This window comes from Netta rufina (genome assembly GCF_964035555.1).
Source record: "Netta rufina genome assembly, chromosome: 2".
Lineage (NCBI taxonomy): Eukaryota > Metazoa > Chordata > Aves > Anseriformes > Anatidae > Netta > Netta rufina.
In genome coordinates, this window is record NC_140124.1 from 104,026,551 (window position 1) to 104,043,529 (window position 16,979).

Sequence of the window (16,979 nt, forward strand, 5' to 3'; positions counted from 1 at the left end):
GCTTAAAAAGTCTTTCCTCCTCTTGCTCCAAGAATAACCAATGAAGATGAAGCTTCCATACATGCTGATAACAATAAAAACCAAATCAAGACTTCTAAGTGACTCTATGTTTTGTGTTTATGATTGAGAAATTGAGCTCAGTTTGATCACTTTGCCTGTTGCAAAATGATATACTAAAAAGTTAGTTACACGGCTAAAGTACACAAATCATACTAAAAAGGTAATATCTTCAAACAATAGCAAGAGTTCTTGATTCAGTTCTCAACTTTCCACATAATCCATCGTAACTTAAATCCTGCTTCAGCAGACAGGTTCTTGCTGATTCACTGCTTCACCCAGAAGAGACCAATACTTAAACCAAAATAGCAATCCAAGAAATTTGTGCACAATGGTGATACTTATTTTTACTCCAATGATCTTTGACCAATTTGTGATAGCAGCCTAACAAATGTTTTTCAGGAAAAGAAAAAAATGAGTTTGAATCACCAGAATTGACATGCTTGGGCTGCAAAGGGTACGTACAATTCTTGCTTTCCCTTTCCATAGGACCATATTGGAGGCAGGATCTTCTAAGCTGCTGAATACAGTTTCTAGCTGTGGCGACTACAAATGCATGCAGAGCATAATCAAAGTTAAAGATAATTGTTTCTTAAAGAAAAAAAAAAATCAAAGTGATGTCACTGATTTTCCTAAATTCACCTGGTTCTTTTAGTTCTTTCCTGATCTTCACATTTTCTTTTCTTTTGAAGTGGTGTAATGTATAAGTACTGCTCAGTCATTGTGAATAACAGTCAGTCTTCCTACTTCGTTTTATCAAAAGTCACATTAACCATAGCCATAGCCCTCTTTGCCTCAGCAAACCCAGCATGATACAAGTCCTTTTCAAAGTTGTAATAATGCAGTCTAAACTCTTGATCCCTAGGACATAACAGACAATAATTGACTTGTCATCTCAACTAAAAGTGGATCTGATGAAAAAGCCTCAGTAATCTACGTAAATGTTCTGTGTTGACCCCTCTTGCAAACTGATACATAGTTCCTTACCTAGATAATAAACAAAATATTTTCAACTCTTTTTCAAAATGATCTCAACATATTTCTGCAATGTTTTTCCTATAAGCATATGGAGATGCTGGAAAGATCTAACTGTTAAAACAGCTTTAGAAAAAAAAAAAAAAAAAAAACAAGAGGAACAAATCTGACATGTTAGTTCAAAAACATTAATATCAAGTTGCACTGCTCAAAGATTTAACACAACTCTGACAACTAGTCATGTTCTAAGAAGAGAATCATCCAGAACTTTAGATTTCTGATAAAGAATTCATCTTCTCTCCATTTCAACAAGCTTTTAACAGTCAAATGATAAATGCTTTCCTCATTTTAAGGAAATTTATTTTCAAAGAACTTGATGAAATCTAAAAAAAAACCTCTCTCAAACCAGATACTACACAGGTCTCATTCTTCCAGCAAAAATTAGAAGTCACTTAACATATACATTATTAACAAGCCCACTTTTCAACATAATTAACTACTGGGAAGAACAAAGACCCTACAAAAAAAAAAAAAAAAAAAGGCAGGTCCTTCTATCCAAGAAGGATAAGTAAGGTTCCTTCTACTGAAACGTCCTTGGTACTCTACAGAAAGACCCTAAGTATTTACCTGGGCTTCTCAAAAAAGTGAAGTCAACCTTTCTGGAGAGAACATAAAAGCAAATATAGCAATCATATAATACCTAATATACAAATTTGTTCACATTCAGCTCATTTAACTAAGCATTAGAATTCACTCTTCAATATTTAGAAATAGGTTCTCTGTCTCCTTCAGGCACCTCTTGGATGGATGATGAGGTAGTGATTAAAAGAAAGGTAAGAAAACAGCACTGAAAATTAGTTCTAACTCCCAAACCCTTCTCTCTAGGCTCACCATAAAATGAGACCTGAGGAACATGGGGGGCACAAAGGAGAGCTCAGACCTAATCGCTCCCATGTATAAATCTCAAAAATCACCCCCATCAATACTGAGCTCTGATAAAGCATTCAAATAGACTCCATCAGAAACAAATCCATGTAACCAGTACAGGTGTTTTTATATTCCAGTATTGCATTAAGTTACCTATTAGAGCAAAGGGCAATCACTTTGATATTCATTTACATAAATGAAACGAATGCATTGTGTCTGATGTAAGCAAGCCTGCCTCTACAGAAAGAATTCCCACAGAGGTCAAGTTTCTTTATTTTCTTTGAGCAGACAAATATTTTACATGTTAAGTGACAAAAGATAATGCATTATCATATAAGCAAGATAAGAAACATATTTTTAATATAAGAAAAGCAATACAGTTTAAGCTAACACAATATTCCTCTTTTTTTTCAGAATAACATTGGGGCATACCAGAGATGCTGCTGTATAGTAACATTAAGAGGTTATCAAAAAATTATGCTCAGGAGAGAGTTAATAGCATTTATATACTCACTACTCCACAAAGCTGAAATCTTAGTTTGTGTTTCCAACTAGGTTTCTCAACAGGGTGACACTCAAGGTCCCAAAACTGGGAGTAATCCCCATCCTCTCTAGGTAAAAATATTAGAGCAACCTACCAAAACAAGAGAAAAATTTTGCAGAAGTTTACTAAAATAATCTATCCAACTTTACAATTGTACTTATAGAAAGTTACAGTTAAGCCAGCATAAAATTTGCTCACTACAGAAACTGATACATACATTAATGGCTCATCCTCCCTAACCCACAAATAAAAAAAAGTTCTGATGAAATGGATTGTGCAAGCACTCACACAAAAATTAAGTTCAGCTAATCTTCCTTAAAAAAAGTCAGCAAGTGCTTGCACAATTATTTTTATTAGTAAAATAGGGGAGAAGTGTACCATGAGGGGAACATGTCAGCTAAATTGTCAACAACTTAGTCTGTAAGTACCCTGTACTACAATTACTAGAAGGACTGAAATTTAAAGTAAATTACAGGCCACATATTTGACCATCCTTAAAGGTCACCTACATAATAAAGGATCCTTTCTATATAATGTTGTACCTGGTTAATTCAACTGTAGCCTTGCTTTGATTTCAGTGTTGGGATAAAAGAGAGCTAGTAGTGACAGCAACCTACACCTTATCAGCTCTGCCCAACAGTCTCATATGCCAGTAATCAAAACGTTATTCTAATAAATACACCTGAATTGGGACTGATAAGGCAAACACGTTTGTTTAAAATCAAACCATGGTTTCCAGTAGTAGCATAACCAATGAAACTGAAAGGAAGTCTTCTATTTCTTGTAAATAGATCCTAAATTGCATCATCAATATTGCAATCCATAACAACTAAAATATAGGTGTTCTTGAAGATGAACAGACAGAATTGGGGATAGACTGGGGCCTGGACTAGATGATCTTCCAAAGTCCCTTCCAATCCCTTCCATTCTGTAATTAAAGTAGTATTAGGGGAGAAGGTGAGGGACAAAAGCCCTATAGAAACCCCTTCAAGTAGAAGAAACCCGTGAATGTGTTTTATAACTGCGGTTATGAAACCCTCTACTGGCCAGAAGATAAAATTGTAAGTCAAATGAAATCAATTTCAAGAACAGACATTTGTTCCTAAAGAACTACAAAGAGACCTCTCCTTAAGGAAATTAGTTCTCACATCAGTTTTGTAATAACACAGGATTAGTTGTAATATTGTTGTGGATTTTACAAAGCATCTGAAAACAATTTTCTGTTCTAGGATAGTTTATCTTCTAAAACAAACAAAAAGTGACACAAAGTCAAACTACAGATTGCATGAATTCTTAGAATCAACTCAGCTGACACTGTAACAGCCAGGGTAAGAAGACAATGAGTGGGAAGTAGATACTGACTACCTGATACACATTATCAGATAGAGCACAACCAGCTTCAAAAATTCGACTGCTATTTCCAAGAATTTCTCCCATAAGGTATCATTTCACAGTTAAGATAAACCAACATATCTCAAGCATATTAAACGTACCTTTTCTTTTCCATGAGCTTCAAGAGTACCAGAAACACGGTAACATATGAAAGCAGAGTAAGTAACCCTATAAACAGAATCAGGTCTGTCCACACCCTGCAAATAAAGTTATGAGTCAGATTCAGAAAACATTAAAGAAACACACACGTGCGTGCACATGCACTGTCCTTGCAAAGGACTGAAAAAAACGCAGACTACTTTCAACTAAACAAACATTGAACCCTTCAGCAAATGAGCCGAGACACGAAACTACTACATTGAGGAAGTCATCATTCTACCTTAAAACCAAAAGGGACCATCAGAGCACTCAAACTATCACAGAATAGGAAAGTATTTACAGACATTAACATTACAGCTACAATTGCAGAGGCAACAGTAGTGTGATTCAAATATCCGTGACTTAACTTTAAATTACCTACAGAGATCACATATAGCATAATTCTACAAGCACAAGTCTCTTAACAAGGTAAGTTAGTCTCGCATTCTGGATCAGAAATGAACACACATCTTTTTATGTATGTTTGATTATTTAATGCAATCCTGGATGAGCACAGACAAATTCATTAAGTGAACCACAAATTGTCCAGCACTGATTCACAGCCAGAGCACAGTACTGAGGAAAAGAGTAGAACATTTCCTTAATGTGGACAAGCAGAAAAACTGAGAAGAAACCCTGAAACTGAGTTCAGGATCAAATACGTGTTTTTTTCTCGAGAGACTAGAGGGAGAAAGAGCAGCAGGAAGAGGGAAAAAGAAAAAATCCAAGAGATTGGTGCTGAATACTACCAATACAAGCATTCACTCACTTTAACATAAGGTGGTGTAAATGACGACAAATTCCACCTCACATTTTCATCCCCCTTATTCTCCATTTCCAGGTAACTCTCTGGAAGAGAAAAATCAGACAGATAAATATATAAATATATTAAAAGCCTTTGTTCAAGTACCTTTAGTTGAAAGGATTTAAACAGAAAGCCTGTATTTCTAGACACAAAGACGTTTAATGGAAGCAGTTCTCATGATGCCAAGTAGATCTGAAACTTCAGGAGCAGACTTAAAGCACACTGTTGTAAAATCCTTGAAAGCTCATATAAATAAATTTGTAAGTCTTCTAATGAAGAGTAATATCAAAGATACTTACAAGAAACAAACTGAGACCTACACCTAACCCTCAAAAACCCTGAACAAGAGTAGATAATTCTACCAAAGACCCTGAAGCATGTCCAAGAAAGTTACATGAATGTACTGCTTATAGTAGGAAGTAAGCTTAAAATCCAGAATAAGACCATTATCAGGGAGAAATCTAAGTCACCTTCAACAGTCTCAATTTATTGCATTCAGGTTTTTGGCAGATATCTTCACTTTCTAGTGTACAAAAATATCCCTCAATAGCCTCTCTCCCCCTCCACCCCTCCACCCCCCAAAAAAAAAAAAGACCAATTATCTTCCTAGATACTATTTGGATGCTTAGTGAAGAACACCAATGGTATTCTTGTTTGGGACCAACCAAACAAAGGACTAACAAATCTGGTATGTACATGTACATGACAGAATGATAGCTCCATATAGTAACTTGAAGAATTTTAAGCATTACTGGAATTAAAAGTACAAACGGAGGATTTTAGAAACCATTATCAACAACATCGTAGATCGTTTTGAACAAGACAGGGATAGCCAGTCTCATAGCTGACATTCCTATTGTCTTAAGGAAGAACGTTTATTTCTCTATGTGTAGATAGTGTCAGCTAATATCTTAGGGACACACACAAAGATGAAGAGAACAAGTGTACTTCACAATAGCATGATCCAAAAAAGGTTCAACAAAACACAGTAACCACAAAGCACCTTCTCTGCAGAGACACATTATGGTTGTATTCATCATAATTTATTTAAGAAATTGGCAATTTATCTCTCTGTATGCAAACTATCTGCAGGAAATGGTGTTGCTATACCACAGAATGAGCAGGAAAAAGGTTTATTTCCTGCTAAAAAGAATACAATCACAAGGACTAACATTTCAGCAAAGATCAAGAGAGGGGAACTGTCCAATCACACTGGATGAAAACAAAAACCAAGTCAATGCATTCAAGTTCTCAAACATGCAATACAGTGAACAAAAACTACAAGTGTAAGATACTGCAGATGTTCCATTTACTATGCAAGTATTATTACCTGAGCTTTCACCAGCTCTTGTTTCAGGAAACAGAACAGATCTGTTCTTTATTTCCATTTTTGTTAAAGGGAGCGCTGAGAGAGGTTTTGCCACATGAACAGTAGGACTTGCAGACTGTAGAGCAAATATATCCCGTCTTCTAGATGGAGAGCCTGCTCCAGGCACATCTTGTACATTCCCCTCTTGAATCTGCACTTTAATAAACTTTTGCACAATTTGGAGAGTAAGAAAGATTTAAATAGTGAACATTTTTATATCAACAAGTCAAACTATTAAGCTCTATTTCCTTGAGCTGTAAGAACTCACATTGTCCAGCTCCACATTCCAACAGAAAAAAATGAATTACCTGGTCTTCTCTAACTTCAGCTCATAAAGTTGTAAGATTGTAAGACAAATTTAATACAGGAGAATAAGAAAATTTACCCAACATTTACTATCTAGAAATTTTAATTCAATACTTTAGATGCTCTGTTAAGGCTGAACTCCTCTCAAGTTGCACCCAAGGATCCTCAGGTTGGATATTAGGAAAAATTTCTTCACTGAAAGGGTTGTGAGACACTGTAAAAGGCTGCCCAGGAAAGCAGTTGAGTCACCATCCCTGGAGGTTGTACTGGGTCTGGCCACCACAGAGGTATTCAACAGACATGTAGATGTGATGCCTAGAGACATGGTTTAGTGGTAGATGCAGCCATGCTAAGTTAAAGGTTGGACCAGATGATCTTAGAGGTCTTATCCAACTTAAGTGACTATGATTCTCTTCAAACCTTTTTCATATGGTTGAATATAACAGTTAAAGATGCGTAATGTTCATTTCCTTCTTAACTTATTCTTCTCATCAAGTTCTCTGCTTTTTTTTTTTTTTTGGGGGGGGGAGGGGGGGGGGAAGAGGGTACAGTGGGGCTTGTTTGATTTAAGTCAGAATCACAAAATGGTTTGGGTTGGAAGAGACCTTAAAGATCACCTAGTTCTACCAACCCTGCCATGGGCAGGGACATTGCCTGCCCAAGGTTGCCTACAACCCCATCCAGCCTGATCTTGAACACTTCCAGGGATGAGGCATCCACAGGTTTTCTGGGAAATCTGTTCCAGTGCCTCACTGCCCTCATAATAAAGAATTTCTTCCTAATATCCAATTTAATTCTACCTTCATCCCATTTAAAACAGTTACCCCTTGTCCCATCACTGTGCTCCCTGATAGAGTCCCTCCACAAAGCAGTTTCCAGTTCTGTACCATGCACATCATTTTCCTTCATCAAGAAGGTAAGTAGATACGCTATTTTATCCTTTCAGTGTCTTTAATTTCTCTTCTTGCACCATTATAATTAACCCAAAATACATACTGGCTGTAAAAATGACAATCAAATGTCTATTTCTTTGGAGGAGATTACCAAGGAGCCTTTCTACTATTATGCTGATGAAAGCACAAAACCTGTTGGCTTCATAAATTTTATTATTATGCCTTAATTCAATCAGGGCAAAGTCTTGGCTTAAAACACACGAAGAGGAGAATCTGTTCTACACCTTATCTCAGACTTGTCCGCCAGAAGGTTAATTTAACCTTAAGGGTGCCCAAAAGGAGCTGCAGTGTCTTGTCAAGTAACATACTTAAATTTTTCATCTTGAAATATTATATAGACTAGTTAGAGACAGTTATATATAAAAACAAATATCTAAATATATATGAAAATATAAAAAAGCAGAGAAAAGCATATATTGATTTATATAAGAATATAAATCTAGCATTTCTAGAAATTGACGCATAATTTTTGTTGGCAACGCAGTCTAAGCGTTCACCTTACAGTACTTCTTTAGAGATGAATGAACCAAGATGAGAACTTAAGTTTCCAAAATAATGATCTTCTTCTTTTTGAAAGGTGAACTTTACAAATTTGGGGAGATTGGGTAGATGGGGTATTTAAATGAGAATCAAGTTTATGGAAATTGTGCTCCACATCTAAAAGATTTTAGCAACATTACTAGCTCTTATGCAGCAAAGCAAAGTCACAAACTCAGGTCTCAAGTAAGCCACGTACTTTTTGTCCATTATCACAATGGATATAGATCAGCCCACTCCAAGGAATTACAGAAGGCTTCGTGGCAAGCGATGGATTAGGACTCACCAGAATTAGTGTACGGCTCCTAATAAAAGAAAAACAAGTTAGCAAGATCCTCATATTAGATTGAACATCTAAATCAGAACTCACTAGCTCAAGAATGAATGCATTTTTAAGATAGTAAGTGAAGATGATCTAGAAATAAATTTAAGATTTTTGCATATTCAATTTACTATTGAGGTTTAATTATTAAAAGATTAACAATATCAAGTTTTATAAATCATTTTTTTAAGTTTAAGTTTTTACAAACAAGTTTTACAAACTTGTTATTGATGGTTGTATAAGTGGACAAAGGGGAAAAAAATTATTTATTATTAACACATACACCCTGTCAGGCCACATAAAACTACATGAATCAAATAAAATAGATAAAATAAAGCTTCAATGCTAGTGCACAAGGAAGCTTCTGTTCAAAATATACTGCACAAATTATATCTTTGAAACCAATTCTAGTTGCAACTTGCTTTCCTTCCTCCCATTCAGAACCAGAGCCACTGATTTAAAAAAAAAAAAAAAAAAAGTTTTTAAATTTATAAATGGTTTCTCTGGTTATTCTGGGTAGGGCAAACTGTAGAGTCCACTAAACTCATTTCCAAGTAGCTACAACCTAATCCAGTTGTTTGACCAGTGAGAACATAAGTTCTGATTTACACGCTCCATATTCTATATCATAAAATCTTAAATATAAAAGAGCAGAAAGACAGCAACAAAGTAGCTTTCTGCTGTCAAACAGACATCAACAGCCTTTAAATACTAAATCAGGATATTCCTACTTCCTTAAAGAATTGTTTCAATAAATAATGGGTAGGATTTTAGTTTCTATCAGGAGGAAGCCTTTCATTGGCACTGCCAACCACTATATACACAGAGCAACTGCAACCATATACATATATATTTATTATTTATTTTTATTGAAGTCTCAGCATTCTTCAGAATCTTTACACTTACAGTACTTATTTACACTCTCCCCCTCTCTAATATACAAGCTGTGTATGTGAGAATATGACTTACTAAGTACACACTGTCTCAGTTTCCCAAGGTCACAAACCATTCCATTGTCAAGGAGAAGCTGATAGGAGCCAAACCATTTACTGCAAACTCCATATACAAATCCGATTTGCATGGAGTCACAAACCACATGCCTCTCAAAGATCATATTTAGTCTGGTGACACTGCCCCTCAGTGCTTTCATTGCTGTGGAATGGATGAAAAAGTTTACCTATCCACCCTTTCCAACCTTATTCAGAAGGGAAGCCCCAGAGACACTTCCTGAAAAACACCATTGCAGTCTTTCCAGATTCCAACATTCCCTGCTCCAAAAGTGCATCTCCTTTCATGGCACCTACCTACACTCAGCACTGAGACACTTCCACATGAAAATCTTCGAGTGCTACCAAATTCGGTAGGGACTCTGCACTTCATGATTCCACACTCAGACAGGTTAGAGGTTGCCTCAATCACATTCCAGTGAACTTAAGAGTTTTAGTCAAGCTGAAACAGGAGGCAGCCTGCTTGATCTGACATGCTCGAACACAGCAAAGGCAGTCCTTGATCTTAGGACTTGCTTTCACTGTCACTAAGGAACCATACCTTCTCCTTTCCTAGGCTAAATCAGTTCGAGAATTCCACGCAGCTCCAGCAATCACAGTGCTTATTATAAAAGATTCTGCCTGAATGGCACAAGTGCTCTTGGCACTGCAGTGAGATAGTCATGAAAAGCAGAAAACCAGGCAGATGTAGCTTGCCATGCTTAAGTCAGCCGTTCCCACAGGTCTGTTTCCTGTTTGCAGACCTCCATTCTCAATCCAGACTACTTACTTTGACTCAACTTGTTAGGTTTCAACACATTCTTCTCAAGTGAAAGGAATACATTTTAAAATTACACAATACAAGAAAGTTTCTTTAATGCTGTCTTCAATTCTGTCTTACTAGAAAATCATTCTTCAGACAGCCCTGAGCCCAAGGGCACAGTGTTGGTGGTATAGTGGTGAGCATAGCTGCCTTCCAAGCAGTTGACCCGGGTTCGATTCCCGGCCAACGCAGTTACAATTTTGGTGAATGGAGTTAAATCCAGTTGGAGGCCGGTCACTAGTGGTGCCCCCAGGGCTCAGTGCTGGGGCCAGTCCTCTTTATTATCTTTATTGATGATCTGGACGAGGGCATTGAGTGCACCCTCAGTAAGTTCGCAGATGACACCAAGCTATGTGCGTGTGTCGATCTGCTCGAGGGTAGGAAAGCTCTGCAGGAGGATCTGGATAGGCTGCACCGATGGGCTGATGTCAACTGCGTGAAGTTCAACAAGGCCAAGTGCCAGGTCCTGCACCTGGGGCGCAATAACCCCAAGCAGCACTACAGGCTGGGAAATGAGCGGTTTGAAAGCTGCCTGGCAGAGAAGGACCTGGGAGTATTGATTGATAGTCAGCTGAATAGGAGCCAGCAGTGTGCTCAGGTGGCCAAGAAGGCCAACAGCATCCTGGTTTGCATAAGAAGCAGTGTGGCCAGCAGGGCTAGGGAAGTGATTGTCCCCCTGTACTCGGCTCTGAGGCCGCACCTCGAGTGCTGTGTTCAGTTTTGGGCCCCTCGCTACAAGAAGGACATCGAGGTGCTCAAGCATGACTAGGGGTCTGAAGAACAAGTCTTATGAGAAGCAGCTGAGGGAGCTGACAAAATATCTATACCATGGAGACCATCAAAATAAATCGCTCCAAGCCTCCACACTTTTACATATAAAGGAAAACTATTTAAAGAAACTTACTCAGGTTCAATAACTCCATGTTGTGGGGTTATAGTAAGGCAGTGAGCTGGCCATGAAAGCTCAAATGTCAGCATCCTATTAGAATGGTTGACAATTTGTACATGCCCAGTATCAGCTGTTCCACCTGTAAAACAAAGGCAGCTATAAACAGCTAACATGCAAAAAACAAACCACAGTAGTGTCCAGAAGTCTGAGACATATCAATTAAGATAAAGCATTTTCTGCCTTTCTGCCCTATTTTTACCTTCAAAAAGCTTTAAGATATTTGTAATAATGTAGCAAGTATTATAGATATACAACAATATAACCACAACTGTTCACGCCAAGGTTATTGTTCAGGTGCAACATTACATGAAGCATGACTGTTGCTCAAGCCACGTTTACAAGCACAAACATCCTAAGTAGTACAGTTATTTTAGTACTAGGATGTTGCTTTATTAACTTCAGAAAATACTTACTGATAGAAGGAGGTGTCAAAATCAAGTGCTCAGGCTTAACAGTCCAAGTCTGTTGAACATCTACTTGATTCTGAATGAGATCATCAGTTTTTACAGGTAATGGAGGACCCTGAGGTCCTTTAACAGGAAGAACATCCAAAGTTGCATTGATATGTCTGACAGAGTTCTCAGATCTGAAAAAATAAGATTGGGTTAAGCAAAAGTAGTAATGAAAATAGCTTAGTAATTTTAACAGCCTACTTTTAATATTTTTCAAAATTTAATACTGAAATAAGATGCTCTTCACATGTGTTTTCAGTTTAAATCTCAGTTGAAAAAATGAAGTCAGCAGCTAAATCATGACGCAGCTTTTTCCCAGGATGTTTAGAAGTTGCTTAATGGAAGGTACTAAAACAATTACCTTGAGGTGATAGTAAAGTAAATAGCTTTCTCTATACATGCTTAGATTAAAAAGGCACTGCAGAGAGAAATGAGGCAGTGCAAGTTGTCCTTAGCAGAATCCCAGAATACCTGAGGTCAGAAGGGACCTCTGGAGATCAACTAGTCCAACAACCTGCTCAAAACATGGTCAGCTACAGCAGGTCAGTCCAGGTAGCTTTAAAATTTCTCAACAGATAGAAACTTGACAATTATCTGGCAGCCTGTTCCAGTGCCTGACCACCCTCAACAGGAAAAAAAAAAAAAAAAGTTCTTATGTTTAAATGGAATTTCTTGCATTTCATTTTGTGCCTATTGCCTCTTGACCTGTCACTGAACACCAGTGAGAAGACTGGCTCTCTTCTCTGCTTTCCCCATCAGGTATTTATACACTTTGATAAAATTCAGCCCTCCCCCCTGCCTCCCCAGGGCCTTCTTTGCTTGAGGCTAAACTAAACCAGCTGCCTCAGCCTCTCCATGTAAGACACATGCTCCAATACCCTAATCTTCCTTATGGCCCAGCACTTCACAGTTTTTCTTGCAAAAGACAGGGCAGGTAAACTCATACTCAAAAGCTAGGAAGTTGCTATTTTGGGATTTGGTGTATTTTCTTAGGTTAAAAGCTTAACTGGCAATAAAATTGATTTAAAATAGTAAAATAAAAGCAGAATTCAGCAATTCAGGGAAAAAATACCTAACTTTTGCTCTATACAGCATTATGTAAATGCTGCTCTTTTCCCTAATACATCTACTTTTATTTTGTAAGCCTTCTGAGACTCCTCACACAGCTTAGAACAGAACTAATACCTATGGATTAATCCCTTAAGATAGTGATGAAATCGGGAAGGCAACCAATTCACACCCATGACACAGGATTTCACAACGGCCATACAAGTTGTTAACAGATCTCTTTTGAGAATTACAGCTTACTTGGAAAGTGAAGATCCTCATGATGCTTAGCCAGTGAATAAGTTCAAAACTAGAAGAACTGCTAAGGCTATTAAGCAGGATGGAAAAAAGGCTTGAAAAGTGTCCTGCTTGCTGCTGTGGATACTTGCTTCCAGTCTCTATATTTACAATCCCACCATGCCAGCCTACAAATGTGTGTCAACTAGACCAAAGCGTTCAGCATTTGGAGTGCAACATGCACAAGTGATTCCAAGGCAGTGTCTAAATAAATAGATGTTAAACAGGACTAGGTAGAACCCTTTCTTCCCTTAAGTTACAGGATCTTGAGGGGAAAAAAGTACAAAAACTCAAGAACCAATCTATGCTCTAATATACTCTTTATAGTGTTAATGTTAACCCATATTTATTTTTTTTTTTATGTATTTTGTTTTTATGCTACACTATCTTAAGGATTTGGATCTTTCTTTCCGTTTTCAGGGCTCCAAGTGCTATAGCAACCTATCTAAATAAAAATAACAAGCCCAAATTAAAGACCAAGTCTCTGCCAATCCTCCAAAGAAAACCTCAGTAACAAACCAAAAATTTGGTCAGCAGCGGAAGCTTTAGCACCAATCATTCTTTTGATGAGCTATAGCATACATTACATTGAAAGGCTGACACGTGAGCTGGACAAGGAAAACGCCACTAATTTTTCTGAATATAAACTACTTCCATCACAAACCATCAGAAATTCTTGACAATGTAGTTATAGTCTTGTAGGACCAACAAGAAAAGCTTAATCCAATGAAGAACAGGAAGTTGCAGATACAGTCTATGATGTCAATTTAAGGAGTAGTTTAAAAGTTATTTTAACAGTTTAATGGATTTCAGAGAAAAACAAGAAGAACCACCTATATAGTCACTGGGGCCATTCTCATCGTAGAGGCAGCTCTTTAACTTGTGGAGCAAGTCACTTTCCATTACTGTCATTAAAATCTTCATGATTACAAATGAAGGGAGCAACACTTCAGTTGGGCATTATCTGAAACTTATCCTTATAGTTACATTACCTATTTGATTCCAGATGACGTCCAGGAGATTGCTGGAAACCATCCCGATCAAAAACAAAACGTCCAGCCACAGTAAGGATGACTTTTCGCATATTTGCATAGAACAGATGGATGTCACGTGTCCCCCGTGGGATATCGCACACTAGAAGAGTAATAGACCGATTCTAGTAAGATCAATAATACTCAGAACTTTGCACAAAGATTTAGGATATAATCCTAATTAATAATCTGTTGGCTAAGGTACTGTAGATCAGAAATGACTTATAACAAGTTTACTTATCAGGCACAAATCAACATTAACATGAGATGTAAGAAGTTTAAATGCAGAAAAAATCTAACATTTTAATAATAAAAGATATTTTCTACCCTTATGCAAACGGTACATACTAATCTGATTCTACACCCAATTAAAGTTTGATGACTTTTACCCTGAACAATACAATTAACAAATTCCAAAGGCTTCATAGAGACTCAACTTTTAAGAGAAGTTATTTTTCAGTTACTCCATCTATTCAATCCAGTGCCTCAATTTAGTTATCCAAAAGGCCAGGAGTGCCAGCATATGATTTAAAAATAATTGTTTCATCAAAATAATTAATAATCTTGTCAAAGTTTATTCTTCTGCTTTAAGCTACTTCACGTTAATTGGACAGAATGAAGAAGTGAACACTTCTCACAGAGGATGCGTTTGATTATTGCTTTTGCTGCATAGCAGATATCAGGGAAATTATTAATATTTGTATACAAATCTACATATCTACATTTCAGTAGCGATAAGATATTAATACCTACTGTAGAAGCATTTTAAGTTAAAATTTACATGCAACCAGAAACTTGTTAACAAAGCCAAGTCTTTCAGAAGGATGTCTATCAGAATATGATTTGGAGGCAAGTAATTTATTTATTCTGTTATATGTAATACTATTCAGAATGGAAATACATTCATCCTATAGGATGACCATAACTTCTACTCCATAAACTTCTGTTCTCTCCCCACACACCCCTTGTTCTTTGAATTCCAGTTGTTTGTTCCCCAAATGCCCCTCACCTTCAGCCCACGAGTCCTACACCCCTTCAGCTGCCTAGTCTAATTGAACAGTTACATATACCACACTGATGTATCAAGTGAGCAGACTGATGACAAACTGACAATGCACTGTTTCTATGCTAATGTTACTACATACATGTAGATCTGGGATGACAAGAAGGTAAGGAAAGGCTTTAAGTTTGTAACACTGTTAACAAAGAGCAAGAATAACCTACTTTAGTTTCCCTGAGAGCTACTCTTCCAGCACCCCTCCTCAAAGGCTTATTTGCAGTACAGTATTACATTTTTTCTTTTGAAAGTTCATAGACTTACCTTCTGTCACAAGCTGTTCCCCTTGAAATTCTTCGTCAAAAACAATTTTTCTCAATATGCTGTTTTCAGGGACTATGTGTTTTGCTACCTCAAGTTCACACATCATAGCTCTGTTACAGATGAGAAACCAGAGTCATTAAATTATTCAAAGTGTTGGAAGCATCGGTCTGAAAAGACGGCTAAAATTGTTAGAAACCAGCACCATTTTTAACTTCTATCATTTCTGGACTATCTAAGGTAGGCTGATTTGCTATCAAAATGATTACACGTGCAGCTATTTCATGAGCTTTTTATTGAAACTTAGATGGTTAAATTCAACTAGGTTTAATACTTCATTTGAATAACAATAAATATGATGACTTTCATAAAGTTTCAGGGAATGACACTTAAGAGCAATTGTCAAAGACTCATTCACTTAATGAAATTTTGCACTGAATGATGATCACCAGCACCTTAGTACTCTGCCTATTTTCAACATTTTGCATGATCATTACACACCATACACAGCACAAGTCACTTCTGTTATTAAATGTAGAGCATGCCATTCAGTTTTTGTGCATTGACATTATAGGAATTCAAATATAAATACAGTAATATAGCTTCTACTTAAGCTAGGTAAAACATAATAGACACTAATGAAACCTGTACAATTGTTGCTTTAAAAGCTAAATCTACAAATGTATTGGAAAAAAGGGATACAAAAAGACAATTCTTGATAGGAAAAAAAGCAAAAATTCTCCCCCAAAGATAATACATTCAAATAAAAAAAAAAAGAAAAAAAAGAAAAAGAAAAGAAAAGAAAAAAGAAAACCCTTACCTAGGATCGTAGCTACAGTATGTAAACTAAACAAAAAACCCACACCACCATAAACACCGCCCTTTCACCAAACAGCCTACCAGATGCAAGACTTACTGGATCTCCCCACATCATCAAGGTTGATGTTTTGTGCTTGCCTTTTTGGAAGCATGTTAAATGCTGTGGCAGCATAAACCTCTAGCTTTAACATTTCATTAAACATCTCTCTACTGAACAATAGCAAAGTACATCTTACCTACGATACTGCTGCCTGGAAATTTCATCTCCACAGAAAAAACACACTGTTGATAACAATGTCTTCGCTCTAAGCAAGTTATTTTCCTTTTCCATGGGATTCCATGTTACAGTAATTACCTGATAAAAAATAAATAAATAACATACTTTCAAAAAGTCTTCAATTTAGTACTAATGTTTGGAAAATTAAGTCAAACTTAAACAAGCTCAATGAGATTTTAATGAACAACTGGTCAGACACTTATCGATTAAAATAAATGTCATTAATGAAAAACTTGTTCAGTATCAGGTAGTCTACTTACTTCGTATGTTCCTTCTCTTAGTACAAAGTTCTCTGGAGACACCGTCATTACCTGAGGATCCATAACAGTTTTTGTCTGCAGGTTTGCAAAGCACAGTGCTTTAACATAGGCAGCCCGAGAACCTGTATTTCTTATGCGGAAGGAAACTGTACTTAATCTTGAAGGCAATAATCCATCCAACGTTAACATGTAACTGTCTGATAGTTTCTTAACACTTTCTAAAATTATGTTGCTAGTTCCTCCATATCCAGATAAAGGTATCTGGGGAAAAAATAAAAAGCAGTGCTTCAAATTAAAGCCTTACTAAAGCTTCAGTAAAACCATGTTCAACTATACAAAGACAGACAGTAGAACAACTGAAAAGACTTTCAAGAAAAAGAACCTTAAGTTCATTT

At 36.8% G+C, this 16,979-nt stretch overlaps 1 protein-coding gene across 1 annotated transcript in view; it reads right to left on the minus strand.

Annotated features, from left to right (window-relative positions):
- The window catches only part of CEP192 (centrosomal protein 192), a 63,146-nt gene that overhangs the window by 8,149 nt on the left and 38,018 nt on the right, over nt 1–16,979 (minus strand). The window contains exons 30-40 of the mRNA XM_084281510.1: nt 16,585–16,845; nt 16,284–16,402; nt 15,232–15,341; nt 13,872–14,013; nt 11,497–11,669; nt 11,039–11,162; nt 8,203–8,308; nt 6,169–6,373; nt 4,803–4,882; nt 3,997–4,092; nt 2,474–2,593 (exon numbers count right to left, since the gene is read on the minus strand). Of these exons, the coding sequence (XP_084137636.1) occupies nt 2,474–2,593; nt 3,997–4,092; nt 4,803–4,882; nt 6,169–6,373; nt 8,203–8,308; nt 11,039–11,162; nt 11,497–11,669; nt 13,872–14,013; nt 15,232–15,341; nt 16,284–16,402; nt 16,585–16,845 (1,536 nt within the window). The remainder of the gene's footprint in view (nt 1–2,473; nt 2,594–3,996; nt 4,093–4,802; nt 4,883–6,168; nt 6,374–8,202; nt 8,309–11,038; nt 11,163–11,496; nt 11,670–13,871; nt 14,014–15,231; nt 15,342–16,283; nt 16,403–16,584; nt 16,846–16,979) is intronic.